The sequence below is a fragment of the Lithobates pipiens genome, unplaced genomic scaffold (genome assembly GCF_037356315.1).
Source record: "Lithobates pipiens isolate NorthernLeopardFrog02 unplaced genomic scaffold, aLitPip1_a1.2 Scaffold_19, whole genome shotgun sequence".
Lineage (NCBI taxonomy): Eukaryota > Metazoa > Chordata > Amphibia > Anura > Ranidae > Lithobates > Lithobates pipiens.
The window spans coordinates 592,538,751-592,551,215 of NW_027507764.1; the positions used below are offsets into that span (position 1 = coordinate 592,538,751).

Sequence of the window (12,465 nt, forward strand, 5' to 3'; positions counted from 1 at the left end):
GGTACATACATACATGGAGTGAACTACTGAAGGTCTATGTCCTCGGTATACAGAATTCTTCCCATGTTGATTCCGCATATCATACCACCCGATATCAGATTTTCATGCCCAGAACCATCGCCCAATCACACCCCATGCGATATCCAGATGACCCTCCCAGCAGTTCTCTCCAATAGTCCATCACTGACCTCCAAGTGGGGGCGGAGCTTAGTATTCCATGAGAAAAGGCATCCTCCCACACAACAATTTGAGGATAATGCCCCCATATACACTATTGGTTCAGGTCACCTTTCCAGTGCCGCAGGTTGTCCGGAATGTCTCCACCCACCTGGTAAGATAAGATGTTGCCCGTCCTGGTAGGACAGCGCTTCCTGCAGCATCTCCTGGACTCCTCGGATCTCCTGCCAGCCGGGGAGGAAGCACAGAATGCTGCCTGCAAGACAAGGACAACAACAATACTGGTGATCCCTGATTATATAGGGGACGATCCACCTTCTCAATTTGTCCTGGTGACCAGAGAAGGGGGAAAGCCAAAACTGTATGGTTGTCACCAGAACAAGGGTAAGGGATAAATTCCAATGGGGGACACCTGGTTCAGTCACCACAATTCAACAGGGGATTTCCTCCTACTTTCTTTTGGGTTTTTAGCAAACGCCAATGGGGACCCCTGCTCCGGTGACAACCGTTTATCCATTGTTGTACCTTCAGCATGCTACTTCACCAAACTACAGGAGGATGTATCCAGCACACCTCCCCCCACCTTCCCATATGGGACAGCCGTGACTCTTACCGGGCTCTCCATGCTGGTCGATGTGACAAATAACTCTGCTAATCAAATCCAGATCAAGAAGGCATTCGCCATTGGTCTGAAAGAGAGACGAGGAGGAAGGGTGAGGTTACAGCACCATTAAAGAAACAAATTCACCCCTGCCACCCCCTAAGCCCATTGGCCCACATGCACCTTTCTTGGGATGATGGGTTAATAGTCTGTCCCCACCCCCTGACACCCGCTAAGCATATTGGCCCACATGCACCGTTCCTGGGATGATGGGTCAATAGTCTGTCCCCACCCCTTGACACCTCCTAAGCCTATTGGCCCACATGCACCTTTCTTGGGATGATGGGTCAATAGTCTGTTTACACCCCCTGAACCTCCTAAGCCCATTGGCCTACATGCACCTTTCTTGGGATGATGGGTCAATAGTCTGTCCCCACCCCCTGACACCCGCTAAGCATATTGGCCCACATGCACCGTTCCTGGGATGATGGGTCAATAGTCTGTCCCCACCCCTTGACACCTCCTAAGCCTATTGGCCCACATGCACCTTTCTTGGGATGATGGGTCAATAGTCTGTTTACACCCCCTGAACCTCCTAAGCCCATTGGCCTACATGCACCTTTCTTGGGATGATGGGTCAATAGTCTGTCCCCAGCCCCTGACACCCGCTAAGCATATTGGCCCACATGCACCGTTCCTGGGATGATGGGTTAATAGTCTGTCCCCACCCCCCAACACCTCCCTAGGCCTATTGACCCACATGCACCGTTCCTGGGATGATGGGTCAATAGTCTGTCCCCACCCCCTGAAACCTCCTAAAGCCTATTGGCCCACATGCACCTTTCTTGGGATGATGGGTCAATAGTCTGTCCCCACCCCCTGACACCTCCCTAGGCCTATTGACCCACATGCACCGTTCCTGGGATGATGGGTCAATAGTCTGTCCCCACCCCCTGAAACCTCCTAAAGCCTATTGGCCCACATGCACCGTTCCTGGGATGATGGGTCAATAGTCTGTCCCCACCACCTGATACCTCCTAAGCCCATTGGCCCACATGCACCTTTCCTGGGATGATGGGTCAATAGTCTGTCCCCACCCCCTGAAACCTCCTAAAGCCTATTGGCCCACATGCTCCTTTCTTGGGATGATGGGTCAATAGTCTGTCCCCACCCCCCCACCCCCGACACCTCCCTAGGCCTATTGACCCACATGCACCGTTCCTGGGATGATGGGTCAATAGTCTGTCCCCACCCCTTGACACCTCCTAAGCCTATTGGCCCACATGCACCTTTCTTGGGATGATGGGTCAATGGTCTGTCCCCACCCCCTGACACCCGCTAAGCATATTGGCCCACATGCACCGTTCCTGGGATGATGGGTTAATAGTCTGTCCCCACCCCCCAACACCTCCCTAGGCCTATTGACCCACATGCACCGTTCCTGGGATGATGGGTCAATAGTCTGTCCCCACCCCCTGAAACCTCCTAAAGCCTATTGGCCCACATGCACCTTTCCTGGGATGATGGGTCAATAGTCTGTCCCCACACCCTGATACCCCCTAAGCCTATTGGCCCACATGCACCGTTCCTAGGATGATGGGTCAATAGTCTGTCCCCACCACCTGATACCTCCTAAGCCCATTGGCCCACATGCACCTTTCCTGGGATGATGGGTCAATAGTCTGTCCCCACCCCCCGACACCTCCTAAGCCTATTGGCCCACACGCACCTTTCCTGGAATGATGGGTCAATAGTCTGTCCCCACACCCTGATACCCCCTAAGGCTATTGCCCCACATGCACCTTTCTTGGGATGATGGGTCAATAGTCCGTCCCCACCCCTGATACCTCCTAACCCTATTGGCCCACATACACCTTTCCTGGGATCATGCTTTACTTTAACAGCGCCTGGATGGACTTTTCCTGGGGCGGTGGATCAAAATGATGTCAATTATTATTTTTTTGCGGTCTCTGCTCATATCACATTTGTGCCATACCCCAGCAAAGTAAAATATCTACAGCGAGGAGAATAAGGATCGTCTCCCCTGCAGATTGTGTAAGTTTTGCCCACTTACAAGGAAATGAAGGGTCCATCATAGGTGTATTTTATATGATAGAGACAGAATATCGACCAAAAATCCAGAAAAAAAAATAAACACAATACAAATGTTATAAAATTGAAAAAAATAAGTATTTGCTCCCCTACCAACCAACAATAATTCTGCCCCCCCCCCCCCCCCGCAGACTGGCTCCAGTAGGTGCTCATGTGGTACACAGATTAGTCCCGTCAATGTAAGAAGGTTCTCCTAACGACAACTCGTTATGTGTACAGAAGACTCCTGTCCACAGAATCCCTTCCCTCCAATCCTCACCATCATGGGGAAGAGCAAAGATCTGTCAGAGGATGGCGGGGAGAAGATTGGAGACCTGCACAAGGCTGGAATGGGCTACAAGACCATCAGCAAGAAGCTTGGCGAGAAGGAAACAACTTGGAAGAAATACAAAATAACCATCAATCGCCCTCGGTCTGGAGCTCCATGCAAGATTTCTCCTCATGGGGTGAGGATGGTCATGAGAAAAAAGTGAGGGATCCGCCCACAAATACACAGGGAGGAGCTTGTGAAGGATCTCAAGGCAGTTGGGACCCCAGTCACCAAACAAACCATTGGTGACACAATACACCGCAAAGAACTGAACTCCTGCAGTGCCCGCAAGGTCCCCCATTCTCAACAAGTCACATGTACAGGTCCTTCTAAAGTTTGTCAACGAACATCTAAATGATTCAGAGAAGTTCTGTGGTCAGACGAGACCAAAATTGAGCCCTTTGGCATTAATTCGACTTGCAGTGTTTGGAGGAAAAACAATGCCGACTATGACCCCAAGAACACCATCCCTACAGTCACACACGGAGGTGGAAACATGAAGCTTTGGGGTTGTTTCTCTGATAAAGGTACAGGCCGAATTTGCCCCATTGAGGGGCCAATGGACGGGGGGGGCCATGTATTATAAGAACTTGGATGAGAACCTTCTTCCCTCAGCCAGAACACTGAAGATGGGTCATGGATGGGTCTTCCAGCATGACAATGACCCAAAGCATTCCGCCAAGGCAACAAAGGAGTGGCTCAAGAAGAAGCACATTAAGGCCATGGAGTGGCCTGGCCAATCTCCAGACCTTAATCCTATAGAAAATGTATGGAGGGAGCTGAAACTTCCAGTTGCCAAGAAACCTTAAGGATTTAGAGAAGATCTGTGAAGAAGAGAGGACCAAAACCCCTCCTGAGATGTGTGCAAACCTGATCACCACCTACAAGAAACTTCTGACCTCTGTGATCGCCAACAAGGGTTTCTCCACCGACTACTAAGGGGATCAAATACTTATTTTACTCCCTGAACCGCAACTCCATTAATAACATTTGTATTGTGTTTCTTCTGGATTTTTGGTTGATATTCTGTCTCCTTCATATAAAATACACCTCTGATAAAAATGATAGACCCTTCATTTCTATGTAAGTGGGCAAAACTTACACAAATCTGCAGGGGAGACAATCGTTATCCCCCCCCCCCCCCCACTGTAGCAGGTTATCCAGCTAAGCCTGGCTGAAGTTCTGAGCCCTGATAAAGTGGGGCATTTGCCCCACCCCCGAAACGAGACATTTCAGGGTGGCAAACTGGTCTGGAAAACTGGACTCCTTCACATTTAGTCCGGAGCACCTGCTGCCATCTTCATGGCTTTGAACTTTTTGGGTTGCCATCAGAGGGGAACCTTCCAGAGTAAGTCGGCTCCATCAATGGATTTGGTTTCTTTGCCCTACAAATGGAAAAAAAATAGTTGGAAGTCTCACCTCTGGAGGCTTGTAGGAGGACACCCTCATCATGGCGAGGACATCCTCCAGGTAATGCTGCTTCACAGGATACATGAACCCCGGCACCCGGACAATCGGACAGCCCCCGAAGTACTTGGAGATGCGCTCGTTGTCGCCCGTGGCGCTCATGAGAATCACTTTGATGTTGGGGTTCAGTTTCTGCATCTGCTTCACCAAAATAAGCAAGAAGTCCGTGCTGACGTCCCTCTCGTGGACCTCGTCCACTACCACGTGGCTGACCCCCTCCATGGTGGCATTAGTCTGCAGCTTCTTTAACAGCACGCCCACCGTGCAGAAGAGCAATGCGCCGCCGCGGGCGGGGAGCATGTTCTCCAGCCGGACCTGGTAACCCACATTACGGCGTAGGGTCGGCCCCAACTCCTGGGCCACGCGGTGGCACACCGACACAGCGCTGATCCTACGCGGCTGGGTGACGAGCATATTGCACTGAGCTCCCCGCCCGCTGAGGATGGCGTCCTCGAGGATGAAGCGTGGGATACGCGTGGTCTTCCCGCATCCCGTGTCCCCGGCTATCACCACCACGGGATTGCTGTCAATGGCCGCCAAAATGGCCTCTTTATGGTCATCGGCTGGTAACGCCTGTAGAGGTTTCCCCTGGCTGCTCTGCCATTTGGCACTCAGCGAGCGACTGATCTCATCTGCTTCATCCTCAGACAACGGGGTGTATGGCTGGCAGGTAATGGGGTCACTGATTGTGTCACAGTCCGACCAATCGTCTGTCAACTCCATCTGTGAGGCGGAATATTCCTGATTGTCAGGTTCCATCTTCAATTCCGACTCCAAAGGGAACTGCAGAGGAGAAAAGTGACATCACTTATTAAAGGTTCAACGTCGCCTATATCTGTTATATCAACATTTGGCCCTAGAGAGCAAAGTCAGAAGATTTATAGTGCTTGCAGTAGTTTGTGTCTCTGCCCCTCCCACAATGCTGATATTTCCTGCAGTGGTTTGTGTCTCTGCCCCTCCCACAATGGTGAGATCTCCTGCAGTAGTTTGTGTCTCTGCCCCTCCCACAATGATGAGATTTCCTGCAGTAGTTTGTGTCTCTGCCCCTCCCACAATGATGAGATTTCCTGCAGTAGTTTGTGTCTCTGCCCCTCCCACAATGGGGAGATCTCCTGCAGTAGTTTGTGTCTCAGCTCCTCCCACAATGGTGAGATTTCCTGCAGTAGTTTGTGTCTCTGCCCCTCCCACAATGGGGAGATCTCCTGCAGTAGTTTGTGTCTCTGCCCCTCCCACAATGATGAGATTTCCTGCAGTAGTTTGTGTCTCTGCCCCTCCCACAATGCTGAGATTTCCTGCAGTAGTTTGTGTCTCTGCCCCTCCCACAGTGGGGAGATTTCCTGCAGTAGTTTGTGTCTCTGCCCCTCCCACAATGCTGAGATTTCCTGCAGTAGTTTGTGTCTCTGCCCCTCCCACAATGATGAGATTTCCTGCAGTAGTGTGTGTCTCTGCCCCTCCCACAATGGTGAGATCTCCTGCAGTAGTTTGTGTCTCTGCCCCTCCCACAATGGGGAGATTTCCTGCAGTAGTTTGTGTCTCTGCCCCTCCCACAATGATGAGATTTCCTGCAGTAGTTTGTGTCTCTGCCCCTCCCACAATGCTCAGATTTCCTGCAGTAGTTTGTGTCTCTGCCCCTCCCACAATGATAAGATTTCCTGCAGTAGTTTTTGTCTCTGCCCCTCCCACAATGATGAGATTTCCTGCAGTAGTTTGTGTCTCTGCCCCTCCCACAGTGGGGAGATTTCCTGCAGTAGTTTGTGTCTCTGCCCCTCCCACAATGCTGAAATTTCCTGCAGTAGTTTGTGTCTCTGCCCCTCCCACAATGGTGAGATCTCCTGCAGTAGTTTGTGTCTCTGCCCCTCCCACAATGATGAGATTTCCTGCAGTAGTTTGTGTCTCTGCCCCTCCCACAATGGTGAGGTTTCCTGCAGTAGTTTGTGTCTCTGCCCCTCCCACAGTGGGGAGATTTCCTGCAGTAGTTTGTGTCTCTGCCCCTCCCACAATGCTGAGATTTCCTGCAGTAGTTTGTGTCTCTGCCCCTCCCACAATGCTGAGATTTCCTGCAGTAGTTTGTGTCTCTGCCCCTCCCACAGTGGGGAGATTTCCTGCAGTAGTTTGTGTCTCTGCCCCTCCCACAATGCTGAGATTTCCTGCAGTAGTTTGTGTCTCTGCCCCTCCCACAATGATGAGATTTCCTGCAGTAGTTTGTGTCTCTGCCCCTCCCACAATGGTGAGATCTCCTGCAGTAGTTTGTGTCTCTGCCCCTCCCACAGTGGGGAGATTTCCTGCAGTAGTTTGTGTCTCTGCCCCTCCCACAATGCTGAGATTTCCTGCAGTAGTTTGTGTCTCTGCCCCTCCCACAATGGTGAGATTTCCTGCAGTAGTGTGTGTCTCTGCCCCTCCCACAATGGTGAGATCTCCTGCAGTAGTTTGTGTCTCTGCCCCTCCCACAATGGGGAGATTTCCTGCAGTAGTTTGTGTCTCTGCCCCTCCCACAATGATGAGATTTCCTGCAGTAGTTTGTGTCTCTGCCCCTCCCACAGTGGGGAGATTTCCTGCAGTAGTTTGTGTCTCTGCCCCTCCCACAATGGTGAGATTTCCTGCAGTAGTTTGTGTCTCTGCCCCTCCCACAATGGTGAGATTTCCTGCAGTAGTTTGTGTCTCTGCCCCTCCCACAAAGCCATTACATAAGCAGTGCTCCCACATCTGGAATACCCAAACGATTTATCACATTAAGGGAAGGATTTCTAAAAGAGAAGAAAAAAAAACAAATTGTAGAGCCATTCACTATTCATCCCATTAATTTGCATGTACAGAGGGGGCAGGGTCGAATGTTATCAGGTTATTTTCTCTCCCAGTTGAATGTTATTCATTCATACAGAATTGAGTAAATCAGAAATATACTACATTGCGACCACTAGATGGAGCTGATGACCATCGGATAATAAATGAATACTTACTATAATCGTCAGCTCCATCTAGTGGCCATCATGAGGTATTTCACCAAACCATTCTATTTTTAAATTAACAAAAACATTCGATCTGTAGAGAAAATAGCTTAACAACATCCGATTTTGCCCGATGCGCACAGAATAAATAAGCAGCTTCCCAGGACAAATAGCTTTGCATTTTTTTAAAAAGCATACGCCCCTTGGCGGGCGGCTCACCCTCTACGCCGCCCCTCACACCCAGGGCCAGGAAGCACCATTCACACGGAGGACTCACCTCCTGAAAGTAATTCTCCATTCTAATCAGCAAGTCTTCCGGAACCTGGAAGCTCCTCGCCCGGCGCTGCTGTTCCCGCAACTTCTGTACGGCGGAGAGGTGGTACATGGCGTGCGTCAGCGGCTTGTTGTTTGGGTCCAGGAGGCCGAGATCCTGAAAAAGATGGGGGGGGGGGGGGTGCAGGACAATGGTCATAAAGCTCTCTAGTAAAGAGAAGAACTTCTGGGTCACAGCAGAAGCAAATCAAATGTTCGCAGGCTAAATTCTCAGCAGATCAAATGTTATTTATTGGAAGGAAAAAAAAAAAAAAAACCCTGTGAGTATGGAAAATACTGCATTATGGCCACTAGATGACACAGAGGAGCCCTAAAAAATGATATGATCCTCAGCTCCATCTAGTGGCCAAATTGTAGTGTTTTTTTTCTCTTTTTTTATGCATTTTTTTTTATTTCAATGAATAACATTCGATCTGCAGAGAACACAGCCTGATAACATTCGATTATCCTTCATTCTCACAAAATCAAAATTTACAGGCAGTTTCATTAGACAAAGAGCTATGCAAATATGTTATATATACACCGTTTTTCATGACACAGATGCAGAATCCTGTCCCACCTTCATTTTCTGACAGCCCAGGGCAGCCGCCTTCCTCTCCGCCTCTGTGCGCCGCAGGCCGTAAGCGACAAAGCTGAAAGGCTGCGGCCAGCTAACGGTCAGGCGGCAGGTCTTCACGTGCCCCCCCTCGTGCTGGTAACAGATCAAGTCCTGGAAGAAGAAGAAGAAGGCGACGACGAGTAGCGATGAGAAACCCGCTCTGTGAACACTCCTCCAACCCGCGTTCCTTCTATCAGATTTAAAGACGGCGTCTCATTGGAGAGAAGCCCCATACCTTGTGACTGCTGGAGGATGTGGCCACCTGGATGACGGAGGACAGGAGGTGCTTGGGATTTGGAAACTCCTTGAGGGCGTTCATGGCCGCCAATTCTTCAGCGCTATCCAGAACGGCGTGTCTGCAGAAAAGAGAGAGAATCCTCCTAAACATCGAATGTACAATGACCCCGATCCCGCCAGAAACATGGAGGTTCCACAAGGACCCCGATCCCGCCAGAAACACGGAGGTTCCACAAGGACCCCGAACCCGCCAGAAACATGGAGGTTCCACAAGGACCCCGATCCCGCCAGGAACACGGAGGTTCCACAAGGACCCCGATCCCGCCAGGAACACGGAGGTTCCACAAGGACCCCGATCCCGCCAGAAACACGGAGGTTCCACAAGGACCCCGATCCCGCCAGAAACACGGAGGTTCCACAAGGACCCCCATCCCGCCAGGAACACGGAGGTTCCACAAGGACCCCGATCCCGCCAGAAACACGGAGGTTCCACAAGGACCCCCATCCCGCCAGAAACACGGAGGTTCCACAAGGACCCCCATCCCGCCAGGAACACGGAGGTTCCACAAGGACCCCGATCCCGCCAGAAACATAGAGGTTCCACAAGGACCCCCATCCCGCCAGAAACATGGAGGTTCCACAAGGACCCCGATCCCGCCAGGAACATGGAGGTTCCGCAAGGACCCCGATCCCGCCAGAAACATGGAGGTTCCGCAAGGACCCCCATCCCGCCAGAAACATGGAGGTTCCACAAGGACCCCCATCCCGCCAGAAACATGGAGGTTCCACAAGGACCCCCATCCCGCCAGAAACACGGAGGTTCCACAAGGACCCCCATCCCGCCAGAAACATGGAGGTTCCACAAGGACCCCCATCCCGCCAGAAACATGGAGGTTCCACAAGGACCCCGATCCCGCCAGAAACATGGAGGCTCCACAAGGACCCCCATCCCGCCAGAAACATGGAGGTTCCACAAGGACCCGATCCTGCCAGAAACACGGAGGTTCCACAAGGACCCCGATCCCGCCAGAAACATGGAGGTTCCACAAGGACCCCCATCCCGCCAGAAACATGGAGGCTCCACAAGGACCCCGATCCCGCCAGGAACATGGAGGTTCCACAAGGACCCCCATCCCGCCAGGAACACGGAGGTTCCACAAGGACCCCGATCCCGCCAGAAACACGGAGGTTCCACAAGGACCCCGATCCCGCCAGGAACACGGAGGTTCCACAAGGACCCCGATCCCGCCAGGAACACGGAGGTTCCACAAGGACCCCGATCCCGCCAGGAACACGGAGGTTCCACAAGGACCCCGATCCCGCCAGAAACACGGAGGTTCCACAAGGACCCCGATCCCGCCAGAAACACGGAGGTTCCACAAGGACCCCCATCCCGCCAGAAACACGGAGGTTCCACAAGGACCCCCATCCCGCCAGGAACACGGAGGTTCCACAAGGACCCCGATCCCGCCAGAAACATGGAGGTTCCACAAGGACCCCCATCCCGCCAGAAACATGGAGGTTCCACAAGGACCCCGATCCCGCCAGGAACATGGAGGTTCCGCAAGGACCCCGATCCCGCCAGAAACATGGAGGTTCCACAAGGACCCGATCCCGCCAGGAACATGGAGGCTCCACAAGGACCCGATCCCGCCAGAAACATGGAGGTTCCACAAGGACCCCGATCCCGCCAGAAACATGGAGGTTCCACAAGGACCCCCATCCCGCCAGGAACACGGAGGTTCCACAAGGACCCCGATCCCGCCAGAAACACGGAGGTTCCACAAGGACCCCCATCCCGCCAGAAACACAGAGGTTCCACAAGGACCCCCATCCCGCCAGAAACATGGAGGTTCCACAAGGACCCCCATCCCGCCAGAAACATGGAGGTTCCACAAGGACCCCGATCCCGCCAGAAACATGGAGGTTCCACAAGGACCCGATCCTGCCAGAAACATGGAGGCTCCACAAGGACCCCCATCCCGCCAGAAACATGGAGGTTCCACAAGGACCCCGATCCCGCCAGGAACATGGAGGTTCCACAAGGACCCCGATCCCGCCAGGAACATGAATTTCCAAATAAGGAAAAATAATAATAATAAAATAATAATGTATAAGCCATCAATGAGGAAAACCTGAATAGCCGACCTCCTGTTCTGCCCTACCTGGGGTCAGTCCTGGCCGAACGGTCCTTCTGTTTTCCCCATTGGCCATCCTTCTCTGCCAGGGACTGCGCACTGGGCGGAGCTCTGAGTTTCTTGTGTCGGAACATCTTCCCCGAGCCCAACAAGCCGAGATCCTACAGAGAAGAGGAACCCGGTCACCCAATTGTCTTCCACAGATATACACTGGGGGTTCTACCCCAAATACTGCGCTGCCGTATATGTCAGAGCTATATAATTGTAAAATAATAATAATAATAATAATAATAATAATAATAATAATAATAATAATAATAATGTATGTGGCTGTGGGGGAGGGGACAGAGTGTAAGCTCCTCTGTACAGAGACTGATGTGACTGTGGGGGGGAGGGGACATTAGAGTGTAAGCTCCTCTGTACAGAGACTGATGTGACTGGGGGGAGGGGACATTAGAGTGTAAGCTCCTCTGTACAGAGACTGATGTGACTATGGGGGAGGGGACATTAGAGTGTAAGCTCCTCTGTACAGAGACTGATGTGACTGTGGGGGGGAGGGGACATTAGAGTGTAAGCTCCTCTGTACAGAGACTGATGTGACTGTGGGGGAGGGGACATTAGAGTGTAAGCTCCTCTGTACAGAGACTGATGTGACTGGCTCAGTGATCTCTGTACAGCACTGCGGTATATGTTATATAAAAGTATACAATCATCAGAAAAATCCTGGCTACTTTTTTTTGTTGTGGGCGGTTCTATTCCTGGTGGCACCAACAGAGGGCACTGTTTATATTAAAGATTCACATCTACCATTTAAAAGGCGGTTCCACTATCACTTGCATCACTGCACTATCCTTCATTCAAGGCTTTAGAACATGTGTGTCATAAGCAAGGCCCACGGGCCAAATATGGCCTACCAAGCCCTTTCCTGTGACCCTTGCCCCCATGGGGAGGGGTGGAGGGGGTATGTGAACAGCCTGTGAAAGAGAGCTGAACCCTTCACTCTGCGAACCCTTACACGCAGCGCAACCCTGAATCCTCCATATGCCTGACCCCCACCTCCCCCCCCCCGCAGCGTATGCCCCCCCTCCGCACCCAGCGTATGCCCGATGCCCCCCTCCGCACGCAGCGTATGCCCGATGCCCCCCTCCGCACCCAGCGTATGCCCGATGCCCCCCTCCGCACGCAGCGTATGCCCGATGCCCCCCCTCCGCACGCAGCGTATGCCCGATGACCCCCCCCCTCCGCACCCAGCGTATGCCCGATGACCCCCCCCCTCCGCACCCAGCGTATGCCCGATGACCCCCCCCCCCTCCGCACCCAGCGTATGCCCGATGACCCCCCCCCTCCGCACCCAGCGTATGCCCGATGACCCCCCCCCTCCGCACCCAGCGTATGCCCGATGACCCCCCCCTCCGCACCCAGGGTATGCCCGATGACCCCCCCCCCTCCGCACCCAGCGTATGCCCGATGCCCCCCCCTCCGCACGCAGCGTATGCCCGATGCCCTCCCCCTCCGCACGCAGCGTATGCCCGATGCCCTCCCCCTCC

At 52.6% G+C, this 12,465-nt stretch overlaps 1 protein-coding gene and 1 long non-coding RNA gene across 2 annotated transcripts in view; one reads left to right on the forward strand and one right to left on the reverse strand.

Annotated features, from left to right (window-relative positions):
- Nucleotides 1–12,465, reverse strand: part of DHX30 (DExH-box helicase 30) — a 35,874-nt gene that overhangs the window by 16,591 nt on the left and 6,818 nt on the right. Inside the window, 8 exon segments of the mRNA XM_077493880.1 lie at nucleotides 189–232; nucleotides 329–433; nucleotides 791–866; nucleotides 4,620–5,450; nucleotides 7,890–8,042; nucleotides 8,505–8,654; nucleotides 8,779–8,899; nucleotides 10,946–11,079. Of these exon segments, the coding sequence (XP_077350006.1) occupies nucleotides 189–232; nucleotides 329–433; nucleotides 791–866; nucleotides 4,620–5,450; nucleotides 7,890–8,042; nucleotides 8,505–8,654; nucleotides 8,779–8,899; nucleotides 10,946–11,079 (1,614 nt within the window).
- On the forward strand, nucleotides 5,688–7,327 carry LOC143998423 (uncharacterized). Its single transcript, XR_013277919.1, has 4 exons — nucleotides 5,688–5,967; nucleotides 6,014–6,057; nucleotides 6,644–6,822; nucleotides 6,959–7,327. It is a non-coding gene; the product is annotated as an uncharacterized LOC143998423 (long non-coding RNA).